The 18,837-nt window shown below is 47.1% G+C and overlaps 1 protein-coding gene across 2 annotated transcripts in view; it reads right to left on the minus strand.

Moving 5' to 3' along the window:
* Positions 1 to 466: 466 nt before the first annotated feature.
* Positions 467 to 18,837, minus strand: part of Arhgap10 (Rho GTPase activating protein 10) — a 238,734-nt gene continuing 220,363 nt past the window's right edge. For both annotated transcript variants that reach the window (XR_013104773.1, XM_034522388.2), the window contains exons 21-23: positions 8,966 to 9,118; positions 7,209 to 7,300; positions 467 to 1,146 (exon numbers count right to left, since the gene is read on the minus strand). Coding sequence is in view for 1 of the 2 variants with exons in the window: in XM_034522388.2 (XP_034378279.1) it covers positions 1,058 to 1,146; positions 7,209 to 7,300; positions 8,966 to 9,118 (334 nt within the window). In the remaining variant the exon portion in view is untranslated. The remainder of the gene's footprint in view (positions 1,147 to 7,208; positions 7,301 to 8,965; positions 9,119 to 18,837) is intronic.

The raw sequence follows: 18,837 nt of genomic DNA on the forward strand, positions 1-18,837 counted from the left end.
AAGACTGGACCATGCCTGGGCCATGCCTGGGCCTGGAGTTGCACTGCGAGCTGTGGAGTCTGGGGAAGAGAAAGCATCTCATGTTGGGAAGGCTGTCAGCCTATCCTTTCCAAAGCCTAGTTTCATCAAGATGACCAAAGTTAAGGCTGAACCTGGAAGGCAAAGCCATATTGGCTTTAAAAAATGAGAGAGATCTGCCCAAAGTAGCCAGTCAGGAGGGCTGGCCGTCAGCATGGCTGCACCCATATGCTACCAGAGAACAGCTCCCATCCCACTGTCTCTTGGGGGAAAGGCCTGTGCAGCTCCACATGAATGCTGGGATTTCATCTCGGAAAGGTCCACCGTCTTTCCTGCTGTAAATCCCAAGGTTCCAAGGGGCTAAGATCATGGTCTGCTGGCCATGACTGTCAAACCATGAATCCCCACTGAGGTGGTCCGCTCCCCATATCAGGCCAGACACACTACATAGTAAATTACATTTTATTTCATTTACAGAGGGGCCTTGTGGTCACAAGGTGACACAGGGCGAACAGCACTCAGGTGAGCACCAGGAAAAGGCTGTTGAAGCACACAGAGGAGTTTAGTGCAGCTGCCAGTGAGCAGGCCCTGGGGCCAGGAGAGACAGGCAGGAAGGAAGGCACAGGCTTGAAGAAGCTTCTCTCTGCTTCCCTCCAGGTTGGGACTCCCTTGCTCCCACAAGGTCACATGTGCTCTGGACATTCGAGAGTAGCACAGCGCCTCCCCCCAACCCGACAGTGGGTGTGTGGACAGTGAGGTTGCTGGTAAGGACTGCCCTCTCTCTGTTCTTAGGGCTGGAGAATTAAAAATCACAATTCCCAGTGCCTGTCAGACGAGAATCTGCTCCACCAATGAATACCGGCCATGCTCTGCTCATGCCCGCATCTGTACAGTCCTAGGTGGCAAGTTCTGTGCCCTCCCCAGCCCTGGAGTGCCCATGGTGAACCGCAGATCCTAAGCGTGACCGTGGCGTTTGGGTGCTATTTCCAGGCTGGTGCTTGGGGGTGCCAGGATCAGCAGGAGCCCCCACGGCCAGGAGCTATAGCAGCTTGACGTAATTCTGTGGAATCAGCCCTCGCTTGCCGTTCAGGGTCCCTTCCAGCCAGCCGGGTTCCCTTGAGGTCTGAACTGAAAAAGAAGAGACCATGTTTACAAGCCTGCTCCCAGGGCTTACGCCTGACACTCACCATGCCTCAGGGTTTCTTGCAGGCTTCATGGAGCAGCCATGAAAGAGTCACTTCTGGGGCACTGAGCAACGAAGCTACCATGAAGGCTCCTGCCCAGCACTGGCCACCACAGAGCTTCCCTATGTAGTCCCTGTTTCCAGTCTTGCTCCTAGTTCACTGTGTACTGACTTAATACACTCTCTGGGACACAGAACAGGGCACACCTTTCCCCTCTTCAAGTCCAAAGCAAGCGCATTGGTCCCGTGCATGGGGCCTCTCCTACCATTCCAGACTCCCCACACTATCAAGCAGTGAGCAGGAATCAGCAGAGGCTCCCACCGGGGCCTCCTGGCCTCTGTGCAAACACTACTTTACTTACTGCCTAGAATGCTTTTCTACTTCTTCACTAGGGACCTCTTCTGCTTCAGTCAGGGCGATGGCTTCCTCTTGAGAAAGGTCTGCTTCAACCTTTCAACCACTACAGGAACCGGGCACCCACTGATCTCACTCCCACACTAGTTAGGAGCTCCGGCAGGCAGGTCTGGGTCTTAGCTATTGAGCACGTTATAGCTATCAATACGTACTCGTCATAGTCACACGACAAGGCCCAGACTGGACAGCAGAGGAGCCAGGGCTCAAGCTGGCTAGCATTTTGACATCAAATACCAAAGAATTTAAGGGACCCCAGCTGAAACACAAATTATGGCCAGGGGTAGTAACCACCCACCTGGGGTGGAGGACAGTGCTTATCTACAGAACAACCCAGAAACCAGCTGGGAAATGCAGCTCTGGCTCATAACCGGAAGGAATTATTTTATACTAGAAACTGTGCGCAGACGTGCGCGCACACATCGTCTCATGAAGTGGTGTTTCTTTTCCTTCAGTGCGAGCTGAGCTCTCTTCTTGCTTTGTGACTGCCAACTGCGACCGAGCAACTCTTGACCCACTCACGACTGGAGACCACTCATGGTTCATTCGAACTGTCCCCACTGAGGCAACCATTTGTTTTCTCCCTTGAGAGAAGTACTGTGAATTCCACTATCTCTATCGTCACGGCCTTCTGATAACCGTCTTCCATCTGCCAAGAAGCTTTAAGGCTTCTTCTTGGTTGCTCCCTAGGTCCTAAGTATTTTACACTCTAACCACGCCTGGGCAGTACAGACTCAAATGTCGGTATTGGCTTTGCCCCCATTCCAGACCAGATGAGGGACCTCATGATGCCTCCATGTTCCACGTGTGCCTAGAAGGCCAGCGTGAGACGACAAAGTGCAGAACATACATGCAGAACTCATGTTCCCAGGCACCCAGCCCAGTGTCTTCACATATAATCACTTGTGCAATAAATGAACAAATCCATTTAAGGTGTGCTTTCATGCTGACCCAGCAGACAGCAATTCAATTTTTTTGTCCCCTCAGTGACCTTGACCCTGACCCTGTTACTAAGAGCACTATTCTTAAAGGTTTCATCTATACATTCTACTGGCCATGGCAACCAATGTATGGGAAAGGACTGGATTCAACAGCAAAGCCACTACCTCAGATGTGCTACCTGCAGCAATATGGTGTCCCTGGAGAGTGTAAATCAGGCTGAGGCCCTACAGCTCACTGAAGCTCATCTGTGACGCCTTCAGAGGTATCTGTTCATTCTCTCATGCCTTTACCACCTGAGAGCAGGGCCAGCGTTGGCAGGGACCACACTGCAGCTGCTCTGGCGACAGAAAGAGCTGGCAGAAGGTTCCAAGAGTTCTCCTACACTGCAAACTATCTGCTGCACAGAAGGCAGCTGTGCTTCCATGGTGGTGGCAGGAGACACAGTGGCTCTGTGTTCTGTCACTCACTTTGGGTGATCTTCTGTATGTAAGTTTCCTGGTGACCTCAATCTTCCTATCTCAGAGCCTGGATGTTTCCTAGGACAGAATCATCCACGTGTCCCACTGGTACTGGCCTGTTTCGCTTAGGAGATCCTCAGGTTCAATCACAACCACTGGCCAACCACTCTGGAGATGGCTTGCTCTCACTCCTATCTAAGTACACACCACATTTTGTCAGTACACGTGCTGATGGGCACGTGGTTGTGTCCATCTTTGGGCTAGTTATGAGTGCTGCTGCTGCTATCAATGTGGGAATGCAGATACTAGAACCCCTGCCTCTCCTCCTCTGAGTATGCACTCAGATTGGGTCTCACATGACTCCATTACTCAATTTCTGAGTAGCCACAGAAGTATCCTCTCCAGAGCTGTCCCATTCCTGTTCCCAAGGGTCCCCAATGTCTCTACAGTCTCACCAACAATTAGTTTCTCATCTCCCCTTCCAGCGCTGGAATGGTGTGAAGTGCTCACCCTCCAGTGTTGGAATGGTGTGAAGTACTCCCCCTTCCAGCGCTGGAATGGTATTAAATGTTCCCCCCTCCAGTGTTGGAAAGGTGTGACGTGCTCCCCCCTCCAGCGTTGGAATGGTATGAAGTGCTATGTCCTGTGCTTTTGACATACTGTCCCACCACTATTTACCATTCAGCAACAAGAGTAACTATGGAACCAGTAACATTTCTGCAAAACTGCATCCATAGCAGAATCGAGTCCTTAGCCAAGAACTGGAATTCAGAGCCCAAGTCCATGGCCTCATAGTAAGAAGAGAAAGAGCAGGCTGGAGATGGCTCAGTAGTAGGAACACTGACTGCTCTTCCAGAGGTCCTGAGTTCAATTCCCAGCAACCACATGGTGGCTCACAACCATCTGCAATGGGATCTGACGTCTTCTTCTGGTGTGGCTGAAGACAGCTGCAGTGTACTCATATACATAAAATAAATAGCAATTCTTTAAAAAAAGGAAAAAAAGAAAGGAAGGAAGGCAGGAAGGAAGGAAGGAAGGAAGGAAGGCAGGAAGGAAGGAAGGCAGGCAGGCAGGCAGGCAGGCAGGCATCCCAGAGTAGCACACTTACTTACTAAAGGTCCCTTCTCCTTTCATTTGCTTGTCTGAGATTCCTGTTTGTGATTGTCCCAAAGCCCTAACTAGGAACAGTGAAGGCCTGGGGTCATTTCAGGCCACTGACTGCCATAAACCAACTGGTCTCTGTCCTTGCCTACATTACAAACATGAATCACACTGCAGGATCCTTGTTCTTGCTAGAAGATTCTAAACTACTGCATGAGCTCCAGAAATCAGCCTTGGGTGTCGGGGATGCTGAGGGTCGGAGGTCTACAACAAGAGAGCGTTCCTGAAGACACTCCTGCAGACTGACCTGTAAACAGTGGCTTCCTGGAGCACTGCCTGGCTCCACGGGTCCTATGACCTGCCAACGGTTTTATTTCATGTTGGCTGTCAGACGGGAAGACCTCACCCCCATCTGAGGAGGGGCTTTAGTAACATTCTGATTAATATCTGCTTTTCACAAGTTGAGAGATCAACTCTGCACTGAAGATAAAGTGTGTACAGTAAGGAAAGAACACTCCCTGCATTAAGGCTCCAATTTACTGTGCTCTTTAAGGCCTGTCCCTAGGGAACAGCTGTCTGAAAACTTCCCACTGAGCTCATGGGCACCACAATAAAAGACTTGGGGAGGCACCTGCAAGACACAGGTCTCACAGAAAATGAGACATCCATATGCTGGAGGGAGAGAGAGAGTCAGCATACCAGGCAGACTTGTTGGAATACACAGTCCTGGGGGAGAGGCTGAGGAACTATTGAGATGTCCTGGGTGCTCCAGGCAGCATGCTAGACAAAGCTGGACACCCACACTACAGTGCATCATGCCCAAGGGATATATAACCTGGCTACATGCAGCCTTATCTACAGCATACCATGAGGGGCCCTGTATGGCACGGCAGCCGGCAACCCAGGGGTCAACAGTATTTAAAGCTCAGTCTTCCGAAGCTCCTACATCACACTAATGCGTCCTTGCAGACTAGGATGAAAAACCCAATGCACAGAGCACTCACAGCTTCCAGAGAAAGCAAAAGGGCAAGGCATTGTAAGTCTGCTTTAGTCCATGTGCGCTCACACCTATCCACCTCTATCTACCTATCTATCTACCTACCTATCTATCTATTCATCTATCTATCTATCTATCTATCTATCTATCTACCTACCCATCCATCCATCCATCCATCTATCAATCAATTTATCCATCTATCTATCTATCTATCTATCTATCTATCTATCTATCTATTCATCTATCTATCTATCTATCTATCAATTTATTTATCCATCCATCTATCTATCTATTCATCTATCTATTCATCTATCTATTCATCTATCTATCTATCTATCTATCTATCTATCTATCTATCTATCTATGTGTAAGTGTGTGGGTGAGAATACACATGTTTATGACTCTTTTTAAAGGAAGGCTCCTAAAGTCAGCAAGGGACTCTGGCAATGGAGACCGTGGGCTTCCTGGGCTGTCTTCTGGCCTTTCTTTTGTCTTTTATACAGTGTTGGTTTAGGAAGACACAGGTGTCGTGGCTGTTTGCCCGTATATCCAGTGTGGTTCTCATTGACCTGAGTCCTCCCAGTGACAACTGTAGAGTGAACATTTGACCCAGTTCTCACCAAAGGCATGCAAAGGCAGTTAAACTCAGAAGTAAATTCTAGAAAGGTTTTCTCATAAAGGAACTGGAGGAGGAGACATTTCCTTTGGTTGAGCTATGTGTAGCCTGGAACTGAAGCCACTTCTCACCAACGAGGACACCAGAGAAAGACTCAACTCTCCGGCTGAGAATGTTCAGCAAACACGGTAACACTTTGGTCTTGATGACATCTAAACACCCACTTCCAGTCTTACTGTGTAACCAGAGGAGGGGGGGGGGGGGCTTCGCCACCTGCCTCTTATTCACAGTCTAGGGATTCCTTACAGAATCACTGACGGAGGAAGCTGTCTCAGTACACATGTAACTCACAAAATATAAGAATTTATCACAATTTCAATGCTACAATGTCCCTCCCAAAATGTGTTGTTCCAACACATGACAGGGTGGCTGTGTGACCACAGCCTTCTGATAAAACTGTATGTGCATATGTCACAGTGGTATGTTGGAAAATCTTGCTTCCACTCCAACACTGAAATTTCTCTACAAAGTCCAGTCTTGTGTGAGGGCTGCTGCTGCTGTTTGTCTGATGTTATCTGGCGCTAGGAGTGAGCACTGCAGATACAGAGTCTATCCGGAAGGAAACAACTTGCTTTCTATGTAACAACCCTCAGCAAACCCTGCGCTCCTGACTGCCACATGCACTGCAGCGATATGTTCCACAGAAGCCAAACATTCCGGCTAATCAGCCATTCCATTCCAGCATCCAAGGTTTCCCCTGCTTCCTAGGAACTCTTTTGGGGAGCTCCACCCACACTCAACATCACCGTTTCCACAGCAACCCATGAATTTCATAATGAGTGTGACTAGGGAGGAAAGAAATCAAGTGCAAGAGAGGAAAATATATTCACTGCACCAGAGGAGAAATTTGTGAAATATTAAAACAGGCATAGCTCCTAAATGTCTGTGTATGAATATTAAACATTCAACTATAATCCACACCCTTATTTAAAATGCAAACTCTATAAAGACTCGCACACTGTTGCAGTTGGCAGACAACTGCAAAGCACAGGAGCGGTGCAGGAGAAAGCAGTCAGAGCGTTCTGAATTCTATAGACTCCTTGCTGATCACATGAAGCATTTAAGAGCTTGGGGAGGAATGGTGGAGTCAGGGAGAACCAAGGATGCACACCAGAAGGATGCACATCAGAAGGATGCACACCAGAAGGATGCACATCAGAAACTCCATCTTCAAGTGCTACTGGCTTCTGCCACCATCAGAAATGATTGAAGACCTACATGGGTACAAAAGGATAAGAAACAACCAAGAAGAAAGAAGAAACACTTTTCCACCACCAACACACAGCTCCTAGCTACAGGCAAGTAAGCCATCTCTACAAGCTGGTGCCAAAACATGGCCACAACCAGTGGCTGGCACTCTATGTGCGGATATTAAGGGAAGACATGATGTCTCCTACCACAGAGCTCTTGACAGCACTTACCATCCTCAAAAATGGCTCCTATTTCAAATGACAATTCCGAGCTGTGTTCGGCCTCACACGGGTACACTGCACGAGCCTTGCGATTGATAACGCTGCAGAGAGAACACAGAAGGCTTGACCAACAAGCTGACAGCCGCTTCCCAGCCCTCTCCCCCTTTCCCAATTTCATTTGCATGCTGGCAGTGAGGTAACACCTTCTGAAGAGGAAATGACAGGGACATGAGCATCAGGCAGTCACAGCACTTGGCTTTCAAGTAAACGATGGGCTCCCAAAGCAAATGTTTCCTTAAGGAGACTTCTGGAAAAGCTGTCTATGAACCCCTTCACCAGATTCTCCTCACCGCTAGGTGAGATGTCCCTTCCCACTGCTCAGCATTGTGGGATACACAAGGCATGTTTACTTACGAGCACTTCAGCTGTGCATTTGCAAAGGTAGGGGAGGGAAGTTCCCAGGGAGCCCACAGATGATGCTTGCAGTTCCCACAGCACTCTGGAAGAAGCTGCCATGCCTTCTTTGGTCTTCTTTATATAGACCTTTCTGCCCCCCTGAAAGGCACACAAGGCCCAGCTTCTCCTAACTAGTGAGAACATGTTCTGAGCCCTCCTGAGGGAGGCACATAATAGGGAATGATAGAAGATGTACTGGCTGGTTTTGTGTCAGCCTGACACAAGCTGGAGTTATCACAGAGAAAGGAGCCTCCCTGAGGAAATGCCTCATGAAATCCAGCTGTAAGGCCTTTTCTCAATTAGTGATCAACAGGGGAGGGTCCATTGTGGGTGGTACCATCCCTGGGCTGGTAGTCTTGAGTTCTATAAGAAAGCAAGCTGAGCAAGCCAGGGGAAACAAGCCAGTAAGCAGCACCCCTCCATGGCCTCTGCATCAGCTCCTGCCTTCAGGCTCCTGCCCTATGTGAGTTCCTGTCCTGATTTCCTTTGGTGATGGCCAGCAATGTGGAAATGTAAGCTGAATAAATCCTTTTCTCCTAAACTTGCTTCTTGGACATGATGTTTGTGCAGGAATAGAAACCCTGACTAAGACAGAAGCCATATTTGACTAGATCTAAGCCAAGGAAGAAAGGTCGCAGCTTCCTGGAGACAAGGAAGTCCTTGATGGTAAGAATCATGTCAGCCAAGACCCAGGGTGACTGACTTGCTCCTCTGTCTATGACAAACTGGTCATGCAATGTCTATGGAAGTTAGCAGCATCCACTCTGCCTCCCTTTTCAGTGAAAAATGTGCTTTACATTTGCATATAAAAAGTTCTTCCAAAGTACCTAATTTCATAAACGGATACGGACGAGAAAGAGAGAGTAGGTTCCCACAAGGCTCATCCACCACAAATTCTTCTCAAGAACCTCCAACTGTTACAGCCAACAGGTTCCACATCTACCCATTCAACCAACCACTGACTCAAGGTATTTTTTTTAAAAATGTCATCTGTATTGTATAATACATTCAGACTTTCTTCTCATGACTTTCCTGAACAAAACAGTACAGCAAAGGTTTATAAAGCATTTACATCATTAGGTATTAAATTTACCTAGATAATTTCAAATATACAGGAGGAGCAGGGCATATGTAAAACCAAGCCCAACAATACCCAGGAGTGAGTGCTCTTGCTTCTGAGATGAGGTACAGCCCTGATACAAACATGGCTGTCAATGCCAAGGCATCCCGGGCAAGCATCTTCTAAGAGGGATGCCACGATCCTTGTGTGTGCCACCGTGTTATCCCACATCACATCCCGGAGCACGTACCACTCAGGAAGCTTGTCTACAATGGAGGCAGCAGGAGAGAGGGGGAACGGTGACATCCTGGGCGAGGGAGGTGTCCCAGCTGGGTTGGAGCTTGGTGTGGTTGGAGATTGCATATTTAGCCACTGCACCATGGATGGCCGGGTCTGGCTTGGCCTAAGGATACATTTAAAAGACAGGATTAATTCCACGAACACTCGTAAACAATTACACAATGGTCCAAGCTCAGATGGTCAGGACACCAGCACCCGTGTTTCTTCAAACCACTGGGATAGAGTCCTCTCTGTACCCTCTCGGGACTACGCCCGGACATTCCAGAAGCAGCTACACCCCAAGGTAGAGACACTTTACTGAACTTCTCCATGTTTGTGCAGAAGTTGACCTTGTCTGGCTGATAATGGTCAACCACCATTATCAGTGCTTTGGTTGTTTACTGTCAACTTTTCCTGATCCCAGCTTCCTGCTTTGAGTTCCTGCCCTGACCGCCCTTCCATGCTGGGCTACAACTGAAAGATGAAATAAAACCTTTTTCTTCCAAAGTTGTTTCATGGTCACGGTGTTTTGTCACAGTAATGGAAACCTACCAGAAGCAATCAGTTCACTATGCAGAAAAGCTAACTCCCCAGATAGTGCCATGGGTTTCTCAGAAGCAGAGGATCCTTGGCTGAGAATGAGGTTAGGTTCAGATAAACCTATCAAAGCTGCAAACAGTAAACTGAGACAGACCACATCTAACATAGGTACTTAGAAGCAGAGTGCACACCATGACATCACACTGCTGCTGCACAGCTTTAAGTGAGAACAGCACCACCTATGACCCACCTAAGAGAAGACGAAAACTCAGAACTTGTTTCTATGGAATGCACATTGAGTTTACAGTCTCTTAAGTTAAAGACCCGAAGTCGGGGTTCTGTGTGGTAGGCGGCCACTTTACTCATTTCTTCTACTTAGAGGGAAAGTCACACAGCTTAAACATTAAGCACATGACCCGAGGCCGAGAGACCAGCACATAGCACTTTAATGCTGATAGGTCCTTCAACTGGTATTTACATGTGGGAACTCAGAAAACTTTGCTACAGACAATCAAGATCCCTGCAGAAATAACAAAAGACTAGAGTTTAAAGGACAGATCAACAAACAATTGTTGGCATTTGGGTCATTTCTTAGAATTTAAAATGTAAATAAAATCTCAAAAAAAAATTGAAGAGGTGAGTGAGCAGAGTCTTGGGAGGGCTTATCCCAGAGTTTGCCTTCAACTGCTATCATAAACACCACTGACAAAAAGCAGCCTGGGGAGAAAAGGGTTTGCTCCAAGGTCTGTCAGGGCAGAAACTCAAGCAGGAGCTGAGGCAGAGGCCATAGAAGATCGCTGCTTACTGGCTTGCTTGCTGCAGCTCACTCACCTTGCTTTTTATACACCCCAGGACCACTTGCCCAGTGGTGGCATAGCCTACAGTAGGGTAGCCCCTCCCACATCAACTGCCAATCAAGAAACTGCCCGCATGCACTTGCCCAGGTTAAGCTGGCGGAGGCATTTTCTCACTTGAGGTTCCTTCTTCCCAGGTAGCTTTAGCTTGTGTCAAATTAATCACAAACTGATCAGTGCGGGCCCCTGAACATATAACCACCAATGTGGGTTTCACACCAATCACCTCAGATCTAGAGCCTTGTGGCTATGGTATATAAACTTCTCTTTTCTCTTTCCTTTTCTTCTTCTTCTGATCCCTGACCAGCCTAGAAATTACAGATTTGCTGCCCTCTGCATCCCAAGTCTTAGGAGTTAAAATCTTGGGCCACTAAGTCCTACCTACAACCAACTAACCACCCCCCACCCCCAAAAAAATCAACACACGGAAAGCACACTCACTGTCTACCTTCTTGTCTTCCTCTGTGGTGCTGCACTGGAACCCAGAGCCTGGCACTCGCTCAGGAAGTACTGGACCACTAACCAACACACACACACCCCCCACACACAGACAAGATGGATGAAGAGATGGACAGACAGACACATATACAGAGCCCCTTTAACTCAGGTTTTCTCACACACACACACACACACACACACACACACACACACACACGTTCACCTTGACAGCGCTCTTCATCACCAACTCAGCACCCTCGGCTCAGACCAGCTTTGGTGAGCAGCGTCCTTCCACATTCTGAGCACGGCCTTACGCTCTTTTAGAGCAAAACTTGTGCCCTTCAACCCAGATTCCAGGCTGCCCCCCCCCCCTTCAACTCTTCCCCATTCAGCAGAAGGCCTCTCTCTATTCTATGCCACACTGCTAACAGGGTCTCCCAGCCTGGTACCCACCACTCCCCAACCCCTGGTCTGGGCTATGCTCTTTGTTCCTCGTAACTCTCCTTTCCTGCCAGGTAGAATCCCACAAAAGCCTGCCCCAGCATCTGTGCACCCCACGAGAAGCTGTAAACCAAATGGACATCAGACATCACGTGCAAGACAGGCGACATCACTGCCCTGACAGGTGCTTAATAACTGTTTCATTAAAAATAGTATTCTTAAAAGAACTTTATTTACCAAACTTCTATCTGGCCACTTGGGGAGTCCAAAAACCTGCTTGAGCCAAGAAACATAAATCTTAGTGACCTGGACCACCTAGCTACAGAATTCTTTACAAGAAAATGAATCTCTAATGGTGTCTTAGTAATCAGGAAGGGAGAAGGGTGGACAGTAAGGCTCTCATGGAGAATTTAAGGCCACAGACATCCCAACAGTTGCCATTTAATCTCATGGCAATTATTCAAGGTGCCAGGAGATTGTGGTAGCCACGGCCAAAGATGAGATGCTGTACCACACTCCCTCGAGTCTGCCTAGACACGGGGAGTGAACAGATTAAAGGATGGGTGGCCATGCATCAGTGGACGGGGGTCGGGGGGTTGGGGGAGGACGGCTTCAGTGAAGACAAACTGCATGGCTGAGGACGGGCCCTGTAAAGATGAAGGTGATAACTCACACAGCTACTGCCTACATCACCCCACATCTTTACTTTTGTGTTTTCCTTTTGTCTCTGTGTTTGTGAAAGAGAAAATAGCCCTCCCCTCTTGGAAAGTGACAGAGCTACTAGAAGAACAGACACTGAAGGTATAAGCCTGTTCCTTAGCACTGTTTGCTGTAGCTTGTCCCACATCTGAAACTCATCTCTGTTCAGGGTCAGGTTCTCAAAGGTGCTGTTCTCTGTCTTTCTGTATTATTTGTTCAACATCACTAAGCGATGCTATCTCACACTAGCTAGTTTACCAAGAAAGCCTTTCAATTTGAGCCAACACACTCGTACTTAAATTTCTATATCTGTGTTCTTGGCTTATTCCAGGCCCACAACACACACACAAACACACACACACACACACACACACACACACACACACACACACACACACACTGCATTAGTTACTGTTCTATTGCTGTGAAGAGACACCATGCCCAAGCTAAATTACAAAAGGAAGCAATGAATTGAGGGCTTACTCAAAAGTTTCAGAGGGCGAGTTATGATCGTTATGGAAGGAAGCGCGGCAGCAGATAGGCACTATAAAGTTGGAACAGCGGATAAGAGCTCATATCTGATCTGCAAAATGGAGGCACATAGAGGGAATGAGACTGGACTTGGTGTGGGCTTTTGAAACCTCAAATCCAACCCCAGTGACACATCTCCTGCAACAAGGCCACATCTCCTAGTCCTTCTGAAACAGCCAGTCTCCTTTAAACTTTCACAGGCTCAGAGGGTTGTGATGCTCACAAATACCAGTAAAATGCAAGTCTGGAGACAGTGTCCAGGAAAGATCCCAAGTCTCTTGGAGAATGAGCAGCCTTGTTGAGGGAAGATTTGCATGGCAGAAGAGACGTTTCAACCCTCATCTCTCAGAAAGAGCGGAATAGGGCATTAAGCAGGCAAATAAATACCCTCAACTGCACAGGTTGACACTAGGACCCCAGGCACAGACCATGTTAGGATTCACCTTTGCCATCCAGCTCTTTAAAGAACCACCCTCCTAAAACCACAGATGAGATGGTTCATGTAACCATCCAGATTTTGGTTAATTGCTTATTGTAATATGGCTTAAAATATTAATACTTAATTGTTTCAAACACCCTATGTACTTTTCCTCAAAAATAGTGGAGAAAAATAATCTCCCAGGAGAATGAAAGTAAACTGTAGGGCTATTGGAAAAATGGAAGGAGGGAGACAGGAAGGGAGACAGTCTGAGAGAAAGTAGTGACAGAAAACATGGTTGAAGTACAGCTTATAGATTATGTAAGAAAATGTTATTTTGTGCAACTAGCACGTCCTGAGGGAGAGCTACCAGGTTCTATGGAATGGCAGGCACAGCAGCATCCCACCAGGGTCCTGAGTCTCCCATGTACCTAATGAATTAGCCATCTCTGCTCTCATCTAGTGCAGTTCTGCCCATGTATCTGACGGTAAATCCTTCTCCCTGGGCTTCTTTATGCCTCTGCACATCCAATCATCTAGACACCTTGATTCTGGACTAGGTTTTGGAGAATATCTGTACGGAAAATGGACTTGAAGACAGCAGAGACTGTGACTCTCTGGAACAAAGAGCAGGCTTCATCCTGTTTCTAGATGACCTGGATTCCTCTCCCACACTCCTCCAGTTATCGCCTGGTCCCTGTTCTATCACCCTGTGGACATGGGACAAGAAGTACTGATGTTCTGACTACTGTCAGTGGCTTAGGGCTAGGATTCCTGTATTTTCTTCCAGGGTCCACACACCTGGCAGGCTAATTCAATAGTGTGCAGACACAACACAACTTTGGACCCGCCACAGTTCTTAGCCATATTATCACCGGGAAACCGTAGGGATGATCACCCCAATCATCCTGTGTATTTTATGGTTCACATGAGAACCTGGCTAAGAGTCTCTGGGTTAAATAATGAAAAGGACTGGTGACATCAGAATAATTGAACATCAGATGAGTGCTCCAGCTTTATCAAATGAAAAGTCCTCTCAACTTAAAATCTGGAAACCTTGTTGTTCTCTTCCCACTGCTATGGCTAATTCTTGCCTCCTCCACTGGGCAAACACAGCCCACTAACCCTAGGGAGGAGTGAGCACTACGTCATTACGTGAAGCACCTAAGTTCCACAGTTTCTTGAAAGCAACATTGTGCTTTCCAAAGAAAACAAAACAAACAACAGGCAGTCCTCCTGAAAAGCTCTGAAACCGCATTTACCGAAACAGGGATAAATTACAGAGAAAGACTTTCCAGCTGACACACTTCCTGCAGCTTCTCCTATGGAGGATGGAAGAATAAATACCATCAGCCTCCAACGAAGGGAGACTGCTCCCTTCTCACGGAAAGGGACAAGGAGAAACAAGGGTTTCACTAAAAGATACACGGAGATTTCAAACTCAGGAGCACATTGCTGACAATACACAGTGACTGTCTGTCACTACAGACAGTCCTTATTCAGTTGGGGCAACTGAAGTTGCCATGAGTGGTTGGGACATGGTGGTGGAGTTGGGGAGAAAGGCAGGAGAGAGGAGATAAATTAAACACATACACACACACACACACACACACACACACACACACACACACACCACACGGGGCTGGGAGAGAAAGTCAGCCTTAGTGAAAACAAAGCACTCTTGTATAGGAAGACTAGATATTCTTGCTTTGGAGAAACAGGTGTGCACATTAGGCAACGATCCTAGAGATTTTCCCAGTGGCAAACAGCACAAAATGGTGCTAGCTATCAACATGTCTACTTGCAGAGTTGAATTCTGTAATGTGAAACGAATCAGCACTGCAGGCCAATCGACCTCAGCACTGGAGGCTGCACTTTCTGAGTGCTAACAGGTTCTTATGTCAGAAGAGCACAGCATTCCCAAATGGTGAGGAGGGCCTGCAGCCTTTGGAGTTGCTATGGTCCCCAGAAAACCACAGAATTTCTTCAGCAGAGCAGATGGGTCAGCTTTGAGCCCCACTGGCAAAGGAAGACGAGTTGGATGCAAAACAACGAGAACAACTTAAAACTCACAGCAGAGAAACAGTGTCAAAAAATGACTGCTTTATTAGAAGTGACTACACCCTCCACAGTCTCAGATGCTTACTACATGTTATTAGAATCAAACTGAAATCTACTCAGGAATGTGTGATTCTCACAACTTCATCTGCAAGGCCTCTGAGCAGAAGCTTACACGTTAGTGCAATAATCTCATGCTGTCTGGGAAATAAACAGTCTAAGTCCTGAACAGCTGTCTCAACCAAGTGTTTGAAAATGTTAATAAAGACAAAATGAAATATTGAGGCTGTGTAGATTATGAGAAATGTCTTTGTAAAATTAATGCCAGTCATTCCTCAGTGTTCAAAAGGGGGGACTCCACAGCAAGCAAACTGTTTCACTCCAAATGGGCTCACAGCAAGGAGGATAAGAGACACAGACATCCCTGTGAGGGGATACTCATCCGGGGCTGCCCTGGGGACACCATGGAGGCTGTAACACTGCCTGCTCTTCAGAAGTGGTCAGGCAGTGCTGGGGTTAGGGTAGCCATGACTGGTGCCATGGGGCAATCTGCACAGATCTATCACAGGAACAAAAAAGGAAGCACTGAACACCTCTTGAACATCAGTAAGGCTTCCTGGAGGGGAGTGAGAGGCCTTCTTCCATGTCTTCCTCATCTTTCACACACAGGCCCTGTTAGGTATGTTCGATAGACCCAGCTTGTCTATGCTAGCTCACTCACTCACTCGCTCAATCTCCACCACCTTAACATTCCATGACACATGCTCAGAAAGACAATCTCAGAAAGGTGACAGGGTTTACTCAAGGTTATGTCTGGGTAAGACAATGGAGAACATGTTCTGAGTGGCTAGAATAAGACAACAGAGGAAGGGCCAGCGATCTGTGTTCAGAGGACTCAGGAGACAGACCCTGGGCTAAAGGTAAGAACAGCTACAAGGGACTGTAATCATACACATGCCCAAACCATCATGACACCACTCGCTCTACAGACAGACCTGAATGCCAAGGCTGGTGCGTCATATGCTGGCTGTGGGCTTGTGTGTGCTTTCACCCCCTTAAATATACTCACTTTTCTATTTGAAATGGACGACAGGAACAAGATGGAAGAGCATGACCGTATACTCCCAGAGGCTGGTGTATCACAGACATATTACATTGATCTGTTCCTGAGTCAGCAATGGAACATTACACTCTCAGAAAAAGAGAGGACAGTCAGTAAGCTGGACCAGTGTATAGTTTAAATGATGTACCAGGTGGAAGGTCCAGAGAGGAGCACAGTGAGGGGCAGTGACTACCGCCCCTGGCACTTGCTGCTGCATTTCTGGTCCAGACCACCCTTCTGAAACAACTGTGTGCAGTCACTGTTCTGACCAAAAGCCAAGGCACGTATAGCATAAGTGCTAACTGCATGTTTTAGCAAAGGTATTAGCGTTCTGTGGAAGAAGAGAAGGCCAGCGGAATGAAGATCTGGTTCTGTTTTTATAACTTTTCTGTAGATATTAAACTATTCCAAAATAAAAGTTATAAAAAACAAATATAAACAAAATAAATGTTATGAAAAATACAAATAGATGCTGCATTACAGTTACATACTAAAATATCCAAATCCCAGAATGGAAACTTCTGCTTCATTCAATGGCAAAAAAAAGGATGTATAAAGGTTATTCTGAGAAAATGCCCAGCATCCAGCAGACATGGCCACTGTGGTGGTATGCATCTGCACTGAGACAGGCTTTCAAGAAAATACTGGTTTAATCTGGAGATTCATTTGACTTCTTCCAAAAAAGGGACTTGAAAGCCATAGAGTCTTCTTACCTGACCCAACTCTGGCAGCCTTGTGAAGAAAAGACAAATCACAAAGGACTAAGTGTGACTGTTTTGCAATAAAACTTTATTTACAAAGCCAGTAAGACTAGAGTGCCTGGGTAGGGCCTGAATCTATAAACACCCAGGGCAATCTATGGGGCAGCTGATGCTTTCTGAGGCTATTTCCCACTGGCTCTCTGAAGGAGGGTGCTGGCCAATCAAATTAAAGTCAATTGCAAAAACAGTAACTTGCTCACCCTGTAGCAAGAACATGTAGGGAGAGAAGGGGAAGGAGCATGAAAAGCATCCATGCCTGTACTCTTAAGGAATACAGTCACATTTAGAACTCAGTCTGGAGGATGCTGGACATCCTGTGTGAGCTTCCCCTTTAATCAGAAAGGCCACAGCTATCTCTTTACATGGACTCATAAGGTTTACTCCCAGAGCAAGCTCTTGGTCTCACCATAACAGAATCATCTTAGAGTTACATCTTCGACCCAATCTTAGAGAATGATTCCATTTCCTTCCTTCCACATCACTGCTGTGGAATCAGGTATGAAGGGTAAACGAGCCTGCTAGCAGAACAGAAAGGAACTGAAGCTTCATTTCAGAAAATTACAGGCCGTTAGAGATCTGAGGGTTGCAGTCCAATAGGGTCCCTGATGAGAAGGCTTCCACCAGCTCAATTCCTTGTAGAAAATAGTAGCTACCTAACAGGAGGCCTGAACATACAGCCAAGCTCTACAAAGAAAAGCGCTTAGGTCACTCATCAAGCTGACTGTGACAACTGCCATCACCCATTATGCACCAAATAACTGGTAGATGAGTCTTGGTGGTTTCCCAGGTCTTGGCCATGTGATACCACATGACTTTTCTGAGAGATTCCCAAACATCAAGGCTTGGGGAGGAGGCCAGGCTCCGTCCTCTGGGACCGCTGAACAATTCAACCTAAGGTCAAGACCCAGGGCTGCTCCAGGGCCACAGTGGTCATCTCCTCGAGCTGCTTGGTGGGCAGATTATGTAACCAACAGAACAGGAAGCTGGGGCCAAGTTTAAGAAGATGCTGTTGGGCTCTCAGGGTTAGCAAACTGCCAGCAGGTGGCTGCCTGCAGCTCCCAGGAGAGCAGTAACTGGGCGTATTAACTGTGGTGCCTTGAAGGCTTGCCACTGCGGAGGGCGGGTGTTTTCCTTTGCCTTTTATGGATAATCTTGCTAAGCTCACTTTGCTTGAATAACTTACATAATCTTTTCTAAGACTTTTGGAAGAAGAAAGGGGGTGCAAGGCCAGGCCTGTCTGACTGGAATCAATGCCTTTCCTAAGCTGTATCCCCACTGACAGAGCAGGCTAATGAGGCCCTACATTATTTACTCTGGAGTCACAGCTGACCAGTTCATAGGCAGGAAATAACGATAAATCACAACAATGGCATCAAAGCAAGAGAAATCTTTAGCAATGAAAAACAATGAAAGCAAAAGGAAAACCAAAGTCAGGCAAGACTTAACTGTAAGAGTTACTCATTCTCTGGAGTCTCAAGCAGCAAAAATTCTACATTTTCCAATGTGCAAACATGCTATATGGATAGTCAACACTATGATTTAAAACTCAAACTCCCCAAAATTCAGAATGTGCAGTTACAGCACAGCAGAAAGACTCAGACATCAACACACACACACACACACACACACACACACACACACACACACGCATGACACAGTTACCAAAACCACCCGACCACCCGAGCAAGAAACTATACAGGACAAATTATGGCCCCCAAGGTTCTGCATAGACCTTTATGGTTTGTTGATGGCCACATATACAGGCCCTGTGATTAGCTTCAAGAGCTTCACTGAAACTGACAGGTTACACATTCCTAAGAAAAGAGGCTAGCCGGGCGGTGGTGCCCACGCCTTTAATCCCAGCACTTGGGAGGCAGAGGCAGGCGGATTTCTGAGTTCAAGGCCAGCCCAATCTACAGAGCGAGTTCCAGGACAGCCAGGGCTACACAGAGAAACCCTATCTCGAAAAACCAAACCAAACAACCAAACAAACAAAAACAA

The sequence above is a fragment of the Arvicanthis niloticus genome, chromosome 18 (assembly GCF_011762505.2).
Source record: "Arvicanthis niloticus isolate mArvNil1 chromosome 18, mArvNil1.pat.X, whole genome shotgun sequence".
Lineage (NCBI taxonomy): Eukaryota > Metazoa > Chordata > Mammalia > Rodentia > Muridae > Arvicanthis > Arvicanthis niloticus.